The sequence below is a fragment of the Pteronotus mesoamericanus genome, unplaced genomic scaffold, assembly GCF_021234165.1.
Source record: "Pteronotus mesoamericanus isolate MK-2021 breed Mesoamerican mustached bat unplaced genomic scaffold, CSHL_Meso_final contig_20, whole genome shotgun sequence".
Lineage (NCBI taxonomy): Eukaryota > Metazoa > Chordata > Mammalia > Chiroptera > Mormoopidae > Pteronotus > Pteronotus mesoamericanus.
The window spans coordinates 76,165,369-76,184,086 of record NW_026555085.1 but is presented as its reverse complement, the minus strand read 5'-3'; the positions used below and the strand labels follow the sequence as shown (position 1 = coordinate 76,184,086).

Here is an 18,718-nt window from a genome sequence, read left to right as displayed (position 1 = left end):
AGTAAGTACTCTTAAGGGAAAAAGGATGGGGAAGGGGTGAACAGAGTTTAAAAGCAATGTTTAGGGTTTCAGATACATGGTATGGTGGCAGGCTGAAGTCGGGAGAAATCTTCCTTTTGATCTCTGCACACTCCTAGAGATTTGCGATTGCATCAGTTCGGTCTGCCCTTTGCCTGACTTTACATTCTTCTCTTGAGATCTTGCTTGGACTGACCTTAAACATACTGCTCCAGAGAAATCAGCCCAATGTTGTCAGGAACTGGCTTTCAAGTTACTGGCTTTCTCAGTAACTGATTGTATGGAATGCTACGGTTTGGTCAGGAGGCATTTGAGAAGACTTAGGACTTTGGCTGTCTCTTTTCTGATAATGAAAGGTTTTGTTGTTGTTTGCTTTTTGCTTTTAATGGGCTTACCATTTTTGGCTGCCATTGCATTATGAACTATGGGTTTGTCTGTTTGTCTTTTTTTCTCTCTCTCAGTTCCTAGTAAAAATCATGTCCACCTACTACTGTTTTAATAGCTCCACTGATTTTTGTCCGTGTCCTGCTATCTCTGTGCTTCTAAGGTCACACTTCATTTTTTGATATGCTTTTCTTTTCATTGTTAGAATACTTTTCACAAGAGATCAAAGCAAGCATGACAGTTAACTTTGACATTTGTGAGCTGAAAAAACTATGCTGTTTTTTTCAGAATAGTTTGATCTTGCATTCTCAGTTTGAGAGACTCCCCTAACTCTCCACCTTAGGAACAAAAAGTGGTTAACTTTCAGCAAGTTGTTCAGGACCCACGAGTCACCCTTACTATTGGAATCCATTTGGATTCCGACTGAGAAGGCACTACAGCTTTTGAAATCACTATTGAGGGTATCCATTAAACACCCCCCCAAAAAAATTCTGACTTAAACTCACATCTTACATAAAAATTAACTCAAGCTGGTTATTGACTTAAATATAAAATAATACTATTAAATTTTATGGGGGGAAAAGAGAAAATCTAGGGCTGGGCAAAGAGTTGTTAGACTTGACATCAAAAACACAATCCATAAAAGGAAAAACTTATAAATTGAATCATATCAACATTAAAAACTCTTGCTCTGCAAAAGAACAATATTAAGAGGACAAAAAGAAAAGCTACAGACTGGGAGAAAATATTTGCAAACCATATATCAAAGGACTAGCACTACCTAGAATGCACAGAGAACTCTCAAACCTCAACAACAACAAAAAGTCCAGTTAGAATGCAGACAAAAGACATTAAAAGACACTGCACTGAAGAAGATAGACAGATGGCTAATATGCACATCAAATGATGTTCAACATTTTTAGTTATTAAATAAATGTTAATTTAACAATGAGATATTTGCTGCACACTTATCAGAAGAGCTAACATAAAAAAGAGTGATAATACAAAGTGATGATGAGGATTCAGAGAAACTTGGTCATTTCTACATTGCTGATGGGAAGGAATGAAAAATGGGATAGCCCTTCTGGAAAAGATTATGGTAGTTTCTTACAAAATTAAGCATGCATTTACCATTTGACCCAGCAATGTTACACTTGGTCATTTATCTGGTGAAATTAAAACTTTTACATTCACACAAAATCTTGTACACAAATGATACTATCAGCTTTATTTATTATTTCTTTATTAGATAAGGCACAGATATATATAGAAAACAGAAATAATCTAAAGGGGCCTTGCTGCTGCTGCTGCTGCTTTTTTGAATATATCTTTTAATATCCCAAATATTTTAAAACAAAAAGTGAACAAGACCACATCTTCCTCTTTTAGTGAGGCTGTATCCTTAAAGCAGTTCACAAACAGCATGTTGCTCTAAATAGGACAACTGATATATTGATCTCTCAGTTTTATGTGTAACAGTCCTAAACTGGAAAGAACCCAAATATGCTTCAACAGGTGAATTGAAACAATGTGGTATGTTCCAACCATGGAATACTACTCAGCAATTAAAAGCAACAAACTATTAGTATTTGGGGGAATACTAATATTCCCCCAAAATTCATGTGTTGAAACTTAATGCCCAATACGACAGTATTAGGAGGTGGAACCTCTGGGAGATGATTATATCATGAAGGTAGACCCCTCATGAATGGGATTAGTGGTCCTGTAAAAAAAGGCCTGAGAAAGCTCCTTGCCTCTTCCATCACTTGTGGTTATACCAAGAGGAGACCTTAAATGAACCAAGTGGGCTCTTACCAGACACAGAACCTGTTCATGCTGGGACCCGAACCTCACACATCCCGCCTCTAGAACTGTGAGAAATACATTTCTGTTGTTTACAAGCCACTCAGTCTGTGATATTTTGTTACAACATTCTGAATGAACTGAGACATGAAGAGAACTGTACTAATTGAAAAAAAAATCTAATCTCAAAAGGTTATATACTATATGATTCCATTTATATAATATTTTTGAAATCTCAAATTACAGAGATTGAAAACAGATTAGTGGTTGTGAGGGGGGAGGACAGAGGAAAGGAATTGAATATGGCTACAAAAGGGTAGCACATGGGATCTTTTTGACCGAATTGTTCTGTACTTTGATGGTGATGGTCGCCACATAAACCCACACCTGTGATAAAACCGCGCGGAATAAATATACATAAAAACACAAACATACACAAATGAGTGCTTTGTGAAACCTGGTGAAATCTGAATAAGGTCCGTGGAATGTATCAATGTCAATTTTCTAGCTGTAATATTATAGGATAGTTATGTAAGGTTTCACCACTGTGGGAAACTGGATATAGGATCTCTGTATTATTTCTTACAACTACACGCGAATCTATATTATCTCAAAATAAAGTGTTTCTAAAAATCACTATACAGTTCTCATTTATTCTAAGTGTCCTGTCTTTTTAATGTTTCACCCATTTGATGCCTGATGTCTTCCTTGCCCAAACAATCTTTTTATTCTCTGTAGTCTTAATAGAGAAAAACATTACTCTAGCTTTCCAAAGCTTCTCATTAAGGGTCTACTATTACCAACTGGAACACACCCTTTGGAAACAACCCTACATTTGAATACTGACTCTTACATGGCATGAAATAGGCGAAATACTTTGAGTCTTAACTACCTGATTGGTAAAATAGGAGAAAACCTAAAATATAGGTTTATTGTGATGATAAATAAAATAATAAGTACTTGGCACATAATAAGTATTTCCTTAAATATTCACATCCTTCCTTTTCCCATTAACAACCTAAAACCTAGTTTAATTTCTGTATAAAAACAAAAAACTTTGGTTGTCTGTTTCCAAGGCTTATATTTGGAAAACAGGAAATGCCTCTTTAATGAGTGTAAATTGGGTTTCGGGGATGTGGTGAGCCTGAAGTCTGTTCTTAAGAAGTATTTCTGTTTAGGAGGCCAGAATGATCATTTTAAGCTTATGTTCTCACTCTGAGTTTGAAAACATTCCAATGATCAAATTGATGTATAAATGTTTTCACATATCATTCATTTTATTGTGATTAGTGAGTGGCTTCCATATGGGTGTTTAAATCTGTACACAGTAACTGATCATATACTAGATCACTTGTACCAGACGCCAACAAATGCATATATGCTGGATGAATTCAAGCTTTAAAAATGACATGGAAACCAATGATAGAATTTCATCCATTCCAACCTCCTACAAAAAAATACTTTTTATTTATTTATTACTTATTTGTTTACTTTCTTCTTTTTCTCTATGAATTTTTCCCTTTGCTTAAGTCCTTTACCTTTTTCACCCAGCCCCTCAACCAAAAATAACTTTTAAATAACAGGTACCCCACAACTTAGGCTTTAACTATGTTATATGTTTTTAGTTACAGCTCAACCAATTAAGCTACAGAGCAGGAAACAAAATATATTTAACTTCTACTGGCTACTTGCTCTTTTTATCAACAGTCATAAGACATAAAATGCAAAGTAAAGGGACAAAATCCCCTCAATTTTTTTAAGTACTGATATGATCTTGTAAAGCAAATGCTTACCGAGCAAAATAACTTTGTTTCCGTTCCTTCTTCTCTTCCTTGGTATCCATAATATGCAGCCAAAAGTGCAAAGTACTTGGCAAAGTTCTTCTTTTTAATCAATGAGTCATAACCCTGTAATAGAAAAAACAACAAAACGACTGTAAATTAAGACACTTACAATGGCCAATATTAAGAATAAGACAGAGTGGAGCTACATGGCCCAAAATAAATGGAAGATAAGCTTTAACCAGTCAACACAATCACAAGTCATATGAAACACAAAAGCCCATGCGGGACTAAAATCCTATAAATTAGACTGGAGGTGTTAAACTGAAAATTAAAAGGCGGCCAGAAAAAGAAACTGAAGTATTTTCCTCACAATTAACAATTATTTCAAAAAGTGCTAAAATGAAAACCACTGACTCTGGAAGAGTTTTAGGCTAGCTATGCAGAAGCTAATTATTAGTCTTAAAATGTAAACTCATAATCTCGTTTTCAGCAATTAATAATGAATGTGTTTCATACATATTATTAAAAATGGATCAGGTAGGTGTTTTAAAGGAATGTTCTTTCCTTAAAAATAAAAATACCACCACTGTTCTATTTCGTTTTCGGAAACATGCCAGTGAGTCCATCCCATCTGAGCAAATGTGGAAATGAAAGTACAAAGCCTCTGGAAGCTGCTCAGAATGGCTTTACATGCTTGCCTCTGCCTCTCCCTCTCCCCACCTCTGCTACCTTCACCTATGTTTCTGGGAGCAACTTAAACCTAGAATAAAAGGTTATCTCCAGATCCATCTTCCTTAAATACCACTTTCATCACCATACCCCTGCTCAAAATTTTCCAATGTCTACTTACTAACCGATTCACTAATCTAAATTTTCTGCAGAGTGCTAACCTTTCCTAAAAATCCATCTTTAAACCCTGAAGGGGTATCAAAGTAGAAGCGAAGAATGTTCGGCAATCAAATTGTTTGTTAATTCATTTCAGCTCAATAAACAATTCACAATACGTATTACATGGAAGGAACTGTGATAAGTAACAGAGCCCAAAAATAAATAAGATACGATATTTGCCCTAATAGAGTTTACTGTCTTGTAAGGGAAGCATCTAGGGTTTCAAGTCAATGGGATACAAGCTGCTAAGACGAAGGCACAGGCGCCTCTAAAGCCTAGAAGAGCACTCAGCCTCCTGCAGGACCACCCCAGGCACTCCTCAGCCACGCCAAGATCTGAAGGATGAGTAGAGCTTTCCTCGTTAAGGGGTACAGGGAAGCAGGGTCAGCTTGAACAAAAGCAAGAAGACATGATCCAGTACTTCCCTGCTATGCCATTATTAAAGGTGAAGCAGGGCACAGTGGAACTGGAGGATGAAGGCCAGGATTCGGGTCAAGGAAGACCTTTTACATCACGCTGAAGAGCTTGAACTTCATCTTAGCTGTGCATTATGTGCGGCTCACCCCCTTCACTGCACCTGTCAGGCGTCGCCGAGCAATCACACTGAACGCAACGGCAGCACTCGCAGCAGACATGACCGAACTGACCAGAGCTGGTTCAAGAGAATAAACATCTCTGATGTATATGAAAGGAAGCCACCACAGGATTTTACGTGAGGGAGCGATATGCACAGATTGCAGAAGATGGACTTAAAAGAGCTGAGCATAGGGTGCAGTAAATCTTTAGAAAGAAATGACAGTGAAACTACTTCAGAGAGAAAGCAGTATTTAATGCAGAAAGAGGGGGAGTAAACTCAAGAAATCTTTAGGAGGCAGATTAGTTGAGATCTGGTGACTCGTTCAACACACACAACATGGGGAAGGAAGAAATGAAGAATGTGCAAGTTGCTGCTTCAGGGACGGGGTAGACTGTGATACCACAGTGTACATGAGGGGATCACACTGTGCGTGGGGCGGGGGAGCCTAAACAGGTGAGAGATCAGTTTTGGACATGTTGTCTTTGAGGTGCCCGTGGGGCAGTCACCTGGAGACATTTACCAGAGATGTGATTACATCTAAAGCACAGGGGTGCAGTCAGGGCTAAAGAAAAAGATTGAGAAATCATCAGCATATGGTTATAGTTAAGGGGGGGAAACAATATGATGATGAGAACACCCTGCAACCATGAGAGCTATGCAGAAGGCCTTGTACGGAAACACAGTCCGGGGAACGCAGCGTGAACTCTTCTTACTGCTTTATCTCCACGTCCCTGACTTGGGCTCCACCCTCAAGTTTACCGACATGGAGCGAAAATAAGACGTGCAAATAACTAAAATGTAGGGGTAGTAACTTGGAGCTGTCCCAAAGACTACTACTAAGAATCCAAAAGACACAAAGTCCAATTTCGATTGAGATGTTAAAGTAAATCTTTCAGGACAGTGAGGATTTTAACAGTTAAAGAGGAGAGAAACAGCATTCCAGGAAGAGGGAACCCCTGAGCATAGGGAGGGACGTGAAAAGGGCCTGACATTCAGGCAAGAAGGAAAGAGTGGCTACCAGGTGGGAAAAGTGAGCGAGTCACGATGCCTGCCTACGGGAAGTCATTTCAACATATTTTCCATGTTATCTCTGTTAATCCTGACAACCACATATAAGTGAGGTAGCCATTAAAATGAGGCTGAGAGGTACTAGTTTTCCTAGTTCAACAGCAGCAGTTGAACCAGCACAAAGCTGGTTTTGTGTACACTTCAGTGCCTTTCAATAACTGTGGAACCAGAAAGCATTTTGATACGAGCTAGAAAAAAAAAATTGGAATCAACAGCCAACCCATATCTCAGCACGAATTCTGCAGATTAAGACAAATGCACCTGGGCACTGGGGGACTGCGTCAGCGAGACCTCCAACAGGGCCACATCTCTTCCCCTTTCCCCAAGCTTGAAGTAGCTTTGCTACAGCCCTCCTGCTAACCAGATCTAGCACAAGGTCCAATTCTGCTTTGAAGCCTTCTCTGACTGCTTGCATGCACTTGTCTCTCTTCCTTGGGAGCTTGTTTCACATGTCACTGATCACTTACTGGGAGACACTTCATCCTACGCTGGGTGACAATGGACAAGCCATCTCACTTAGACTCCCCAGCCACAAACTAAAAGTCCCTTCAAGTCAAAAACCACGTTTTACCTTATCTTTGTATTTCCTTTAATACCTAACATAGAACTAAGAAGAAAATCCACATAAAAGCTAAGAAACTAATCTACACTTGGGGTAAGATCAACTGATATAAATTCAAGGATTCCCAGAGGATGAAGACTCAAGACAACCTCTCTCAGACCCCAAACAGGACTAGAATGCCAGCTCTCTGCCCTGCCCTGGGCCAGGTGGTTTATTTTAAAGTTCTTCTCCTGCACACTACCATCTGCAATGATCTCTCTTTATTAGATTTCCCCTCATGAATAAAAATGAAGTCATAACAATCTAATTGGAAAATTTTTAAATTGCAAGCTGAGCCAAAAACTAATAATTAGTTCCACTGGAAAAATATTGACAAAAATAAGCACAAGAGAAAAGGATTAAATGATCTGAGGACTCACATCTGGTGCTGCTGTGTCACTTTAGAACTGGCAAATCTTTTTTTTTTTTAATTTAATATATTCTATTCGATAACTTAAAAATATGCTAATCTTTGGTTTCTTTTAAATTTCTGGGAATTTTTATATTCCTTAAACAAGACTGATACAGCCCTTTGAGCTCCAGACACAGCAACAGATTAACCAGAAAGAAATCAGCAAAGGATGCCATAAAAATGATTTGCACCACACAGCAGCCTTCATGCTTCGGTGAAGAACCAGAGCTTGTAAAATCCATCACTATTGCAAACTACATTTTCCATTATAAGTGGTTATAATGGGCTTCCTAAAAGCCCTCTTTCACCTAATGTTGTCTTTTCCTCACATGAATAAACTCTAGACTCATCCAAACACTGAATTACAAGTCTCCTGCATTTACGGTGTATTACAGACCAAAAAGAATTTTATGAGGGAGCACAAGATGAATCTTCTATCTAAATATTTATATTTTGTGATCTTAAATCAGGATAGTCAATTTAAACCTAAACTCAGTTCATTAGTCAAATAAAAACAGCACATCCATAATCCTTACCTCGTAGGAGCTGTGTTGAAGACAAAGTATGCCTGGATTGCCAGCACAGTGCTCCTTGTTTGACACCACAGTGCCACCAAAAAGAATCTAAGCACAGAGCTACTGGAGACTTCCGAATTATATCCAGCCAGTGTGGACCCACACAGTCCCGGGCAGCTTTTGGCTTCACATCTAACGCACAGCAGCCCCTTGTACATTCAGGTATAACCAGTCTAGGCTGGAAAAAAAACAGTATACTCATGATGTCCATCAACTGTTTTCCCCAAAACATGTTTTTACTATACAAATGAAATAATGACAAGAACATGCTTTGAGGCTTGCTCACACTAAGTGTGGCCATTTAAGGAACAGACCAAAATGTTTCTTTCTGTGCAGGCACTGAAAAGAAATACGGGGTCCAATACAAATAACGCCCCTTTCTTATTACAAAACCATAAGCATGTAATTCTGTAACATAACAATTTCACACTCAAGCACACCACATGACATTTTAGGTGAAATGTTCAAATTAAAACTATAAATTACTGCACCCATATTATTACCCTACCAACCACACTCAAGCAGACGTTACTTCTGCTGGACCCTGTGTAACGGGTGTTTGGTCTTTCTCAGAGCCACACTGTCATCTAAAACGACAAAGGAAGGATATTCAAATGGCACTGTTAACCAGTCAGAAATCTGAATATTCTCTTAGACATAGAATCAAATACAAAAGTATGCTACAAACATATAAGGGGAGCACCCAGGAGATAATGCCCCTAATAAACAAATGTGTACCACAGAAACAACACAACAGAAAACAGAACTTAACAGCAAGGAGGAGCTAAAAAGTTATGCCTGAATATAGGTGATGATCAAAGACAGACCAGTGGTCTGCAACCTGGGGAAATGGATGGCAAAATGAATGGAGAACTCATCAACTCTTACTCCATTATTCTTTGCCCAGGGAACTGAGATTAGACCTGAAAAGAATTAAACAAATGTGAGTGTCGGTGCTTTCTTACCAGTATGAGCAAAGAGATTGCATCAAAGAAGTTAGATTCTCTTTTACAGGTGTCCAACTTTCAGCCTGCGGGCCACATGCAGCCCAGGCCAGCTGTGAATGTGGCCCAACACAAACTCATAAATTTACTTAAAACATTATGAGATTTTTTTGTGATTAAATACATTGTGTGTCGCAATGTAGTTAATGTGTGGCCCAGGACAACTCTTCTACCTCCAGTGTGGCCCAGAGATGCCAAAAGATTGGACACCCCTGCAAATGAAGACCCATCTCTGGGCTAAACAGGTCATTTTACAAGTTTTCTCTAACAAGAGAATGTGCAAGCGGCTTTCTAAAATGTCACTGGCAGGGTCAAGAATTATTGAAAATGTGGAAAGTGCCAGAAGCCTGACCACAGGCAAATGCATTTTAATTTCTAACATAGTTAGAAAAGGGTTTATGCAAATTACACACTGGAGAACACCACACAGAGCCCCAGCAAAACATTAGAAATGTTCATTAAAGGCCGAGTTGGAAAGGGCTTGGAAGAGGAAGCAGTGAACCCTGAGATCTAGAATGTTCATAGAAAGCCAACCATTCAGTACTGTGCTGGAGATACAAAGATGAAGACAGTATTCATGGGCCAGGAAGTTCAGGTGGAACAAGCAACTGAAAACCATCAACTGTTAAGATAAGTGGTAAGTGCTCTGATATTGGCAGAGCACGGCGGAGAAGCAACTACCTCTGCCAGGAAGGGAAGGAGCAGCAGGGAAGCTGCATGGGTAATGGCCAGAGCTGGGCTATGAAGGAGGAGCAGGAGTTTCCCAGATATGAATGTAGAAGAATCTAAGCTCATTAGGCAGCATGAGGATATGCAAGCCACTGGGAAGGAATGTGCAGGGCTCAGATTCCTGAGTGGTCTGGTACGGCTGGTGTGCAGACCTGGTGGAGGGGCAGAAGTTCAGGGAGTGGTAGCTTAGCCCAACGGCACTGACCTCATTTCCCCCTTAGACATAGCTACTATTCTAGGACACCAAAGAAATAAGGTAAACATGGTGTAATTTTCTTAAAAGTCAATTGATGTTTTTCCTGGTGTCCTTATGGATTATGATGGAGAAAACTGGGCTGGACATGGGTGGATTGCCTGTATGATTAAATGAATAAAGGAAAGCATTGAGCCACTGTACTATAAAGAGGTACATGCTGACCGACCGACCTCAACATGGAGCTGGGAGCTGACCTCCATCCTCAATGTGAGGGAGACTGTAAACAGCTTAATGCAGTATCCCTCCTTAGGCCCTCAGTAAATTGACCACTAACTTGAATTAAAATAGGGGACCCCTTATTAGACTTATGGAGGGATAAATCATATACTGATTAATAGCATTTGGGTTCAGACAGACCTCAGCTATCTGTAGGAAGGTGGAATTTACCCGACATGAATCTCAGGTTCTACATATGGGTGAGGCGCTAAGGAATGAAAGAGGTAGAGCTTACCATTAGCACAACTGAATAAGACTTGCAGTTTTAGGTGACAGTAAGATCATATAACCAAATGTGATTCCAATGCCGCCCCCCCCGAAAAAGCCACTAATGCAATCTGCTCAGAATAAAAAGATTGTGATGCTCTGTCCCACCCTCTTTGAACATTAGAGTATATCAAGGTGACTGCATTTAACTCTGGGTGTCACACAACAGGAGAAATATTCAGAAGCTGGAGTAACCAGAATGGTTACATGACATAGAACTAAATTTTAAGACTATTAGTCAAAGGAACTGGTCATGTTTAGCCTGGAAAAGAGTTGGGATGAAATGACAGCTATTTGCAAATGTGTCTTGGACCTTATCTTATAGAGGATTCAGGCTTGTACCAATAGGCCTTCCAGGGGTATCCCTAGAACCAGGCATTAGATATGGAGGGAGAGGGGTCTTGTCTCAAGTAAGAAAGAACTGTTTTACAGACAGATGCAATGAGCTGCCTCCAGAGAGAGTGGCTTCCGAATCTCCAAGGGACTGAGCACAAGTTGAACAAGCACCGCAGGGGACGGCTGTAGCCCAGCGGCTCTCCACCTTACCAAAATCCGCACCCCTCACACACACATATAGAAAAACATATATTTAATAATATTCCTCTTCTAATATTAAGATGAAGTCCACAGATAATATAGCCTACTTGCACATTTAATTTTATAAAGTCTATGTAATGCCAAAAAGAAAAGTAACTTCTAACAGATACTTCAATAAGTAAGCTCTTCATTAGCAGACATAGTGAAACACTTAGATGCTTACACCTACTTACATAGGACAAGTGTAGCGGGAAGAGAAATGAGATCAGGAACTATTTCACTACATAACCAGAAGTACGGGAAAATGAAGGAGCAGGAGGGAGAGGATGGGTAATGGGCGGGGGGTGGTTCATGGAACCTTAGAATAAAAAATAGAGCTATAAATAATAACCAAAGTGATATTTCTACACATAGCAACTCAGAACCAATCTTTCCTTTCTTTCGTGTCCCATTAAATATTCACCTAAGCCCTACAGAAGATAGGAAATTCCCAAATGTAAGGGACAATTCTTCGTTGTTTGGGACTATCCCATTCATTACAAGGCATTCGGCAACTCTGCTTCCCCCAACTAAATGCTAGTAGTGCACGCGCCCCCCACCCCCGCCAGAATCGTCCTGACCAAACTGCACGTTGGTGGGGGAATACTGTACCATTATTACAGGGGAAAGTTCAGCTCTATGGGTAAAGTAGTATTTTAAATTATTTTTTAATTAAAAATATTTTATTGGAAAAATTCCTTCAAAGCTGGTATTTTATAAACTCCACATGTGAGAAGTTCCCCGTTTCAAAGATGCTCTGTGCTTCACCTAACCCCTTTGACCCATGTTATTAAGGCAGCATAGCACCTCTAAAGCAGGACAGGCCTGGCTGGCCTTCGGACTCTAGTATTTCTAAGGTATGTAGCCATGGGCAGGTTACTCAATTTCTCCAGCTCTTAGTTCCTTATCTGTAAAAGGGTTGTTATAGAGATTAAACATTTCCTCAGTTAGTGTCCCAGGGAACAGAAATTCTATCCACGGAGATTTCAATGAACCCAAATATTCATGTGCTCATGAAAATGATTCCTACCTTCAACAACACCTGTCAAGTTAGATTCAAATTTTCCCCAAACATTAAAGTCATATAGTGAACTAACTCAAGTTAGGCAGTTCTAGTGAATATAAAGACAGCAACAAGCAGCAATAATTAAACATTTATTGAACATTAACCATATGCACCCAATTTTTTTGTTCAGTGTTGTTACACAGAGAATAATCTTTATGACTGTATGAGAGAATCAATACTCTCAATCCTTTTCAAATAAAAAATCTGAAGTTTAGAAAGATTAAAGAACTTCTTCAAGGTCAAAGAGACATGAATTAGAGCCAGAAGAGTCAGCTTTGTGTGCTACCAAAAGCAGAACCACTAATAACATCCTCTAATGCTAAGCTATGTTACTACACAGAATTTTCACTTCAACTTCCTGGTTCTTCCTGAATTTACCCACCATTGAAAAGAGTAGGAGGATGAACACCAGCTTTCTGGACAATTTTCCTTTTAGGGTATACAATCTAAACTCAATGTTCTCCAAGGAAACTTCAATTACTAGCAAGGGAGATAAAATTTACAGAAAACAATCAGAAAAAAAAAGTATAATAAAAATTAATACCAAATAAAATGGGTTATGCATAGAGAAGTACTATCAGAAAGAAAAGGGCCAGGTCAGAGGGGCCAGGGCTGTCAGGGAAGGTGTCTGAAGCGCGACAACACCCAAAGCAATCATACGTGGTTATGTTTCAATAGTGCGACGCAGTCAACAACCATCTGTGCACCAGAAACAGTTTTATCCTAAAGCAAATGTCCTCTCTCTCTGCATGCTCAGAAGGACAGCAATTCTATCAAGTTCCGCCTCACATGTCTGAGGTAAAGATGGAGAGAGAGGCAAGTAGTGCTTTAGTTGGTACAGTCTAAAATGTCGTAAATACACAAACATGGCTCAGGACAAAGTCATAATGAAAAGTGTCCAAGGGGCCAGAAACCTACCCAACATGAAATTAAATCAGCACTGTGAAGTACTATGACCTCTTCTTGAAAAAAATTATGTATATGAGTTTCAAGTACAATTTTCCAAGAGACTGGGTTAAGAAACCACAGCTACAGTTTAAGTACTTTTCTATTAAAGGTTTATTAAGTTGCTTGATATAAAAGTACTGGCAAAATTCAAAAGAAAAATGGCCTGCTGCTTAGACTGGATTATTCTTCTCAATTATGAATTCCTTCCCTGAACAAGAATTGTACAATGGCTATGCCACTTTGTGCTGCTTTGTTCTAATACCCAGAGTATATATATCCGTCTGCTTGACCATGTGGCTTATTTTGACCAAAAGACCAAGGATTAACACTGTACCTAATTTGACTAAGAGGCCTGGCAGGTTTCTGCAATTCACCAGAAGTATATATTCCAGGCAGCCGCTTTTCCTTCTTCACAACTAATTCCAGGATAAAGAAATGTGGGAGAGACCACAACTCCCACCTCAACTTTGGAGTCCAGCCCAGCCCTGCCCAATCAAGACAAGAGCAGCCAATCACAGTCATCCTGCAGATTCATGAAGGTGAAATAAATATTTGTGGTTCCAAGCCACTAAAATTTGGAGGATGCTATGTAACATTATCACAACAAAGAAACCAATATACCTTTAGAAATATCCTGATGTACAAATTACTTTGTGGATTTTTTACCAGTCACATAGTACATATTACTTTCTATATGAATAATTCTACCAAGACCTGGAATGCCAAAACCCAGGGACAGAAGCAGCCAATTAACACAAAGAGCCAAGGAGGCTTCCTTTCCTTCCAGTTATCATTTGGCCTTAACCAAGGGGCATGGCTATAAGAAGGCATCACCTGTCACCAAGGATGACTTCTGCAAATCTTAGTATAGTAATCTATAGGCCTGGAATTTTTTTTGGGGGGGGGAGGTTATGGGCTGAATTGTGTCACTCCCCCACAAATGTTGAAGTCATATCCACAGTATTCCAGAATGTGACTTCATTTGGAAAGATGGTCAATGCAAATGTAATTAACATGAGATCATACTGGAGTATGGTGGGCCTCTAATCCAATATGACTGGTGCCCTTACAAGAACATGGCTATATGAAGATTGAGACACACAGGGAGAACATCACATGCAGACAAAAGCAGGTATCAGAGTTCTGCAGTTACAAACCAAAAAATGCCAAAATCACCAGAAGCCAGAAGAGACCAAGGAGGATTCTCCTATAAATTTCAGAGAGATCATGGTTTTGCTAACACACACTGTATACTTCCAGCCTCCAGGACTGATCATGAGTTTCTGTTGTTTTAAGCTCCTCAGAGTTTGTGGTACAACAGCCCTAATAACCTAAATCACTTTTTAAAAAATTTATACACTATTACTGTTCCAAAGGATACCACATCAAAAATGGTATTATTCAATACTTTCCCACCATGTCTATCCTGCTACTTTCTCTTGTAATTTAAAGGAAATGTGGGCATGTAATTGAGAGCATTGGTAAATATTAGTGTGACGATTAGAGCAGAAAACTCACATTGTAAACATTGTACCCAGAAGATAATTCAAACACACCGTATTTGATTAGGGAGCCTAAGAGCTGACCTGATTATCAAGGAAAAAGTCTTATAAAAGGGTTTTGACATATTCTGAGAAAGTAGCATCACCATGTATTATGCCACTCTTATCACACTTTTAGTAAGTTTAGTCTAACAAACTCATACTGCTGAGTTTCTTGTACACACTTATGCTGTGTTGTACTATTATCTAATTGCTCCTCACACCCACGTTCCTTCCAGACTCTAAGCTCCTTTACAAACATACAAATGACAACTAGTGTAGGCTCAACATAGGATTTATGGTTAATACATTGATTTTTTTTTTTTACTTGTTAGGGCTAAATACATAAAAGAAACTGACTGACTTTGGCCCTCGCCAGTGTGGTTCGGGTCACGGTTCCATTCCCGGTCAGGGCACATACCTAGGTTGTGGGTTCAATCCTCAGCTGGGGCACAAAAGGGATGCAACCAATCAATATTTCTCTCTCACATCAATGTTTCTCTCTCTCCCTCTCTCTCTAAAAGCAATGAAAAAAATGTCTTTGGGTGATTAGGAAAAAAGGAAAGAAACTGACTTTGGGTACATATACAGTAATATATGTATTATAAAACCTGAAACAAAAACAGAAGTCATAAAAAGACAATATAGACATCCTAACAATTTTTTCCCTCATAGGGCATATGGATATCAGTTTAGAAACGAACAGACCAGGACAGCAGGTACTGAAAACATTTCCAGTGATTTGATCCTTTCCAAGAAATGCACAATCTTTGAGAATAAAACATACTTATGAACTTTAAATACATTCCCTGGCAAATTCATTAAATTGTCTTGATCGAGCAAGCAATATTTTAGAAGTGATTATAGAGTTGTCCTTGCAACTAGGATGAATTTTTATATTGGTAGAGTCCCACTGTAAATGCATTTACTAGTTGTGGTGTTCTCTGCAAATGGAACCCTTTAGTTTTTTGACTTTAGGAATGAAAAATTATCAAATTTTCAGGTAAATTTCTGTAGGACTGAAAGAACCAAATTATATAACATCCTGATCTTGAAGATAAGAGAGAATAAGGATGAGCATAGGGGAAGGAGGGACAGAAAACTCATAAATCATCTCTTAAGACTGTCTTCAACACAACATCCAGTCTTCCTGTGTTCCATGTGCATGCATGAGGTCTGTCCAGAAAAAGTCCAGCCATTGTTCGTGTAACAGGAGGGGTTTGCCTAACATCAATGGAACCTGGTAGCCAAAGAGAGTGGACTGGAATGCGCATGTGTGAACAATGATGATTTCACTGCACTCATCAGCAGGTGCGGTAGTGACTGTTGAGTATGTGTACTGTGTAGCCATTGCTTTCAAAAATGACTGAGTAGAGCAATGAATCTGCATCAAATTTTATGTAGCTTCAACATTCCTCCGCGGAAATGATTCGGATGATTCAGAAGGTCACAGCTATGGGCAACTGCTGATTGGCAGCTTCATCACGGGACAACACTCCTGCTCACGCATCATGCCCAGCGCAGAGTTTTTTGGCAAATCATCAAATCACCAGGTGACTCAGCCACATACAGTCCAGCTTTGGTGCCCTGTGACTTCTGGCTTTTCCAAAAACTAAAATCACCTTTGAAACAGAATGAGATTTCAGACCAGGGGTGAGACTCAGGAAAATACACCACCACAGCTGATGGTGACTGGGAGAACTGTGTGAGGTCCCAAAGTGCCTATTTGGAAGGGGACTGAGGTGTCATTGTCCCATATACAATGTTTCTTATATTTGGATCTTCTTCAGTAAGTGTCTCCATTTTCCATATTATGTGGCTGGATACTTTCTAGGCAGATCTCAACACTGCTACAAGGGCATAATGTAAAAGACAACCCCCATCAGCTTGCTGTAAGAACTAAGCCATAAAACAAACCAATACTGAATTTGTGGTACAACTGTTTAAGTGCCAAACAATCTGAAATCAGGGGTACAGTAGATGTCTTAGGAAGGGTTCATGGACTGACTATCTACCTGCTGCAGACTATTGGCTTTAAAAAAAAAAGAAATGTGCATCGAAATTTCAGATAGAGGGGGCAGCCAAAAGCATGGAGGCAGGAATTCCCCTCCACACGCACACCCCCTCCCACCCGCTTGGTATAAGCGGTACTGAGGATTCTGCCCCGGATGGAGTGCTGAGTTCATGCACATGGAGAGTGGGAGAAAAAGCTGAGGACCTGAAATGCGAAGAGGTCACAATTCCATTATGACCTAAGCAGAATTCTCTGGCTTAAACTTTCAAGAGAAAGCTAACACCCATAAAATCTCACGAATCATTTAACTTGGTCTGCTTATTCTTGAAGAATAAGCCTTGGGGCTGATGGGGCTGATCTATACACAAAGCAAGTTAAACACAAGGAAATACCAAGCAGATGGCACGTGGGTGAAGAGGATGGGGAAGTGAAACATGAGTTGCTTTGAAAGCAGGAAAAGAAAGTAAAATATGTCAAAATGAATATGCATGTTATAAAGAAGCACAGAATGTAAGAATCCTATAATTTTAATAATTTGTGACAAATATCACTGCAATACATATGGATAACAAATAAAAATGTGAGAAAATGAAAATGGTCCCATTACCACCATAATCCCATCAACGGGGAAAAAAGCTTTAACATGTCACTTTCTTGTCTTTCTTCTCTGCAGGTGCAGTTTAAAATCAAATCACAACCTCCTTGTACATACAGTTTGTTGTACTATCATTTAAAAAATGATTCCATTGTTGAATTTGTCTCAAATGTTTATAATATCACCCTTGATAATAATATTTATACAGTTGCTTACTCTGTGACAGACAGGGTTCCAAGTTCTTTATGTACTTATCTAATTCTCAATACACTGTGGGAGATACTATTATCTTCATTTTACAGCTGAGAAAATCAAGAAGAAATTAACTTGCCTAAGTGCACATAGCTGGTAAATAGTGGAACATGACTCCAATCCAGGCAACAGGCTCCCGAGTCCCTGCTCTTAACATTGTCTGCCATACCATTTGCCTCCCAGAGACACCGTGCTCATCACTGAAATTAACCCTCATCTCTGATTTCCTTAGGATGCACTCCTAAAATCACTGGTGCTAAGGGACTCCACCATGAGCTTAACTGCTCTCTTATCTATGATACACCCACAAACCCAGTGACCACCTGTTGTAATAAAATGTGACCCAACCTAAACCTTGCCAGCATTGTTATGGACTTTATTTTTATTTTGTATCATTCAAATACACGTCTCCATTTTCCCGCCACCACTGTCCCCTGCCCCACACACCCCCACCTCCCACCCTCAATCCTTCCCTACTTTGGCTTTGTTGCTATGGACTTTTAAAATCTAATTAAAGCCCTGACAGGTGTGGCTCAGTGGACTGAATGCCAGCCTGTGAACCAAAGGGTCGCCAGTTTGATTCCCAGTGAGGGCACATGCCTGGGTTGCAGGCCAGAGCCCCAGTAAGGGGCATGTGACAGGCAACCACACATTTATGTTTCTCCCCCTCTTTCTCCCTCCCTTCCCCCTCTCTAAAAATAAATAAAATCTTTCAAAAATAATTCTAAGTTGCATTCCTTTGATGCAATCAAGTTTAATTTTTTTTCACGTCTTGGAAATTTGTAGTTCCTGTTTTGTTAATTTTCTATTCCTGTTTAGAATGAATGTTTGTGCACTGCCCCTACCCCCATTCAATTTTTGAAAACCTAATGCTCAAGGTGATGCTGTTAGGTGGGGCCTTGGGGGGCGATTAGGTCATGAGGACAGTCCCTTCATGAATGGCAGTAGGGCCCTCATAAAAAGGCTTCCCAAAGATCCCTAGCTCCTTCCTCCTTGTGATGGCACAAAGAGAAGTCAGCAGTCTGCAACCCAGAAGCCAGGGCATTTGCACAGCGCGACCATGCTGGCACCCTGATCTTGGACTTCCAGCCTCCAGACTGTCAGCAACAAAGTTCTGCTGCTTCTACTCAGTCTACGGTACTGT

The 18,718-nt window shown here is 39.7% G+C and overlaps 1 protein-coding gene across 5 annotated transcripts in view; it reads right to left on the bottom strand.

Annotated features, from left to right (window-relative positions):
• Window positions 1-18,718, bottom strand: part of NCOA7 (nuclear receptor coactivator 7) — a 135,165-nt gene that overhangs the window by 109,022 nt on the left and 7,425 nt on the right. For 4 of the 5 annotated variants that reach the window (XM_054569926.1, XM_054569921.1, XM_054569924.1 and 1 more), the window contains exon 2: window positions 3,999-4,112. In XM_054569926.1, coding sequence (XP_054425901.1) covers window positions 3,999-4,048 — 50 coding nt within the window. In that variant the 5' untranslated portion in view covers window positions 4,049-4,112. Of the gene's footprint in view, window positions 1-3,998; window positions 4,113-15,134; window positions 15,173-18,718 lie in introns of those variants that run through there. The other variant, XM_054569923.1, reaches the window with a different exon arrangement.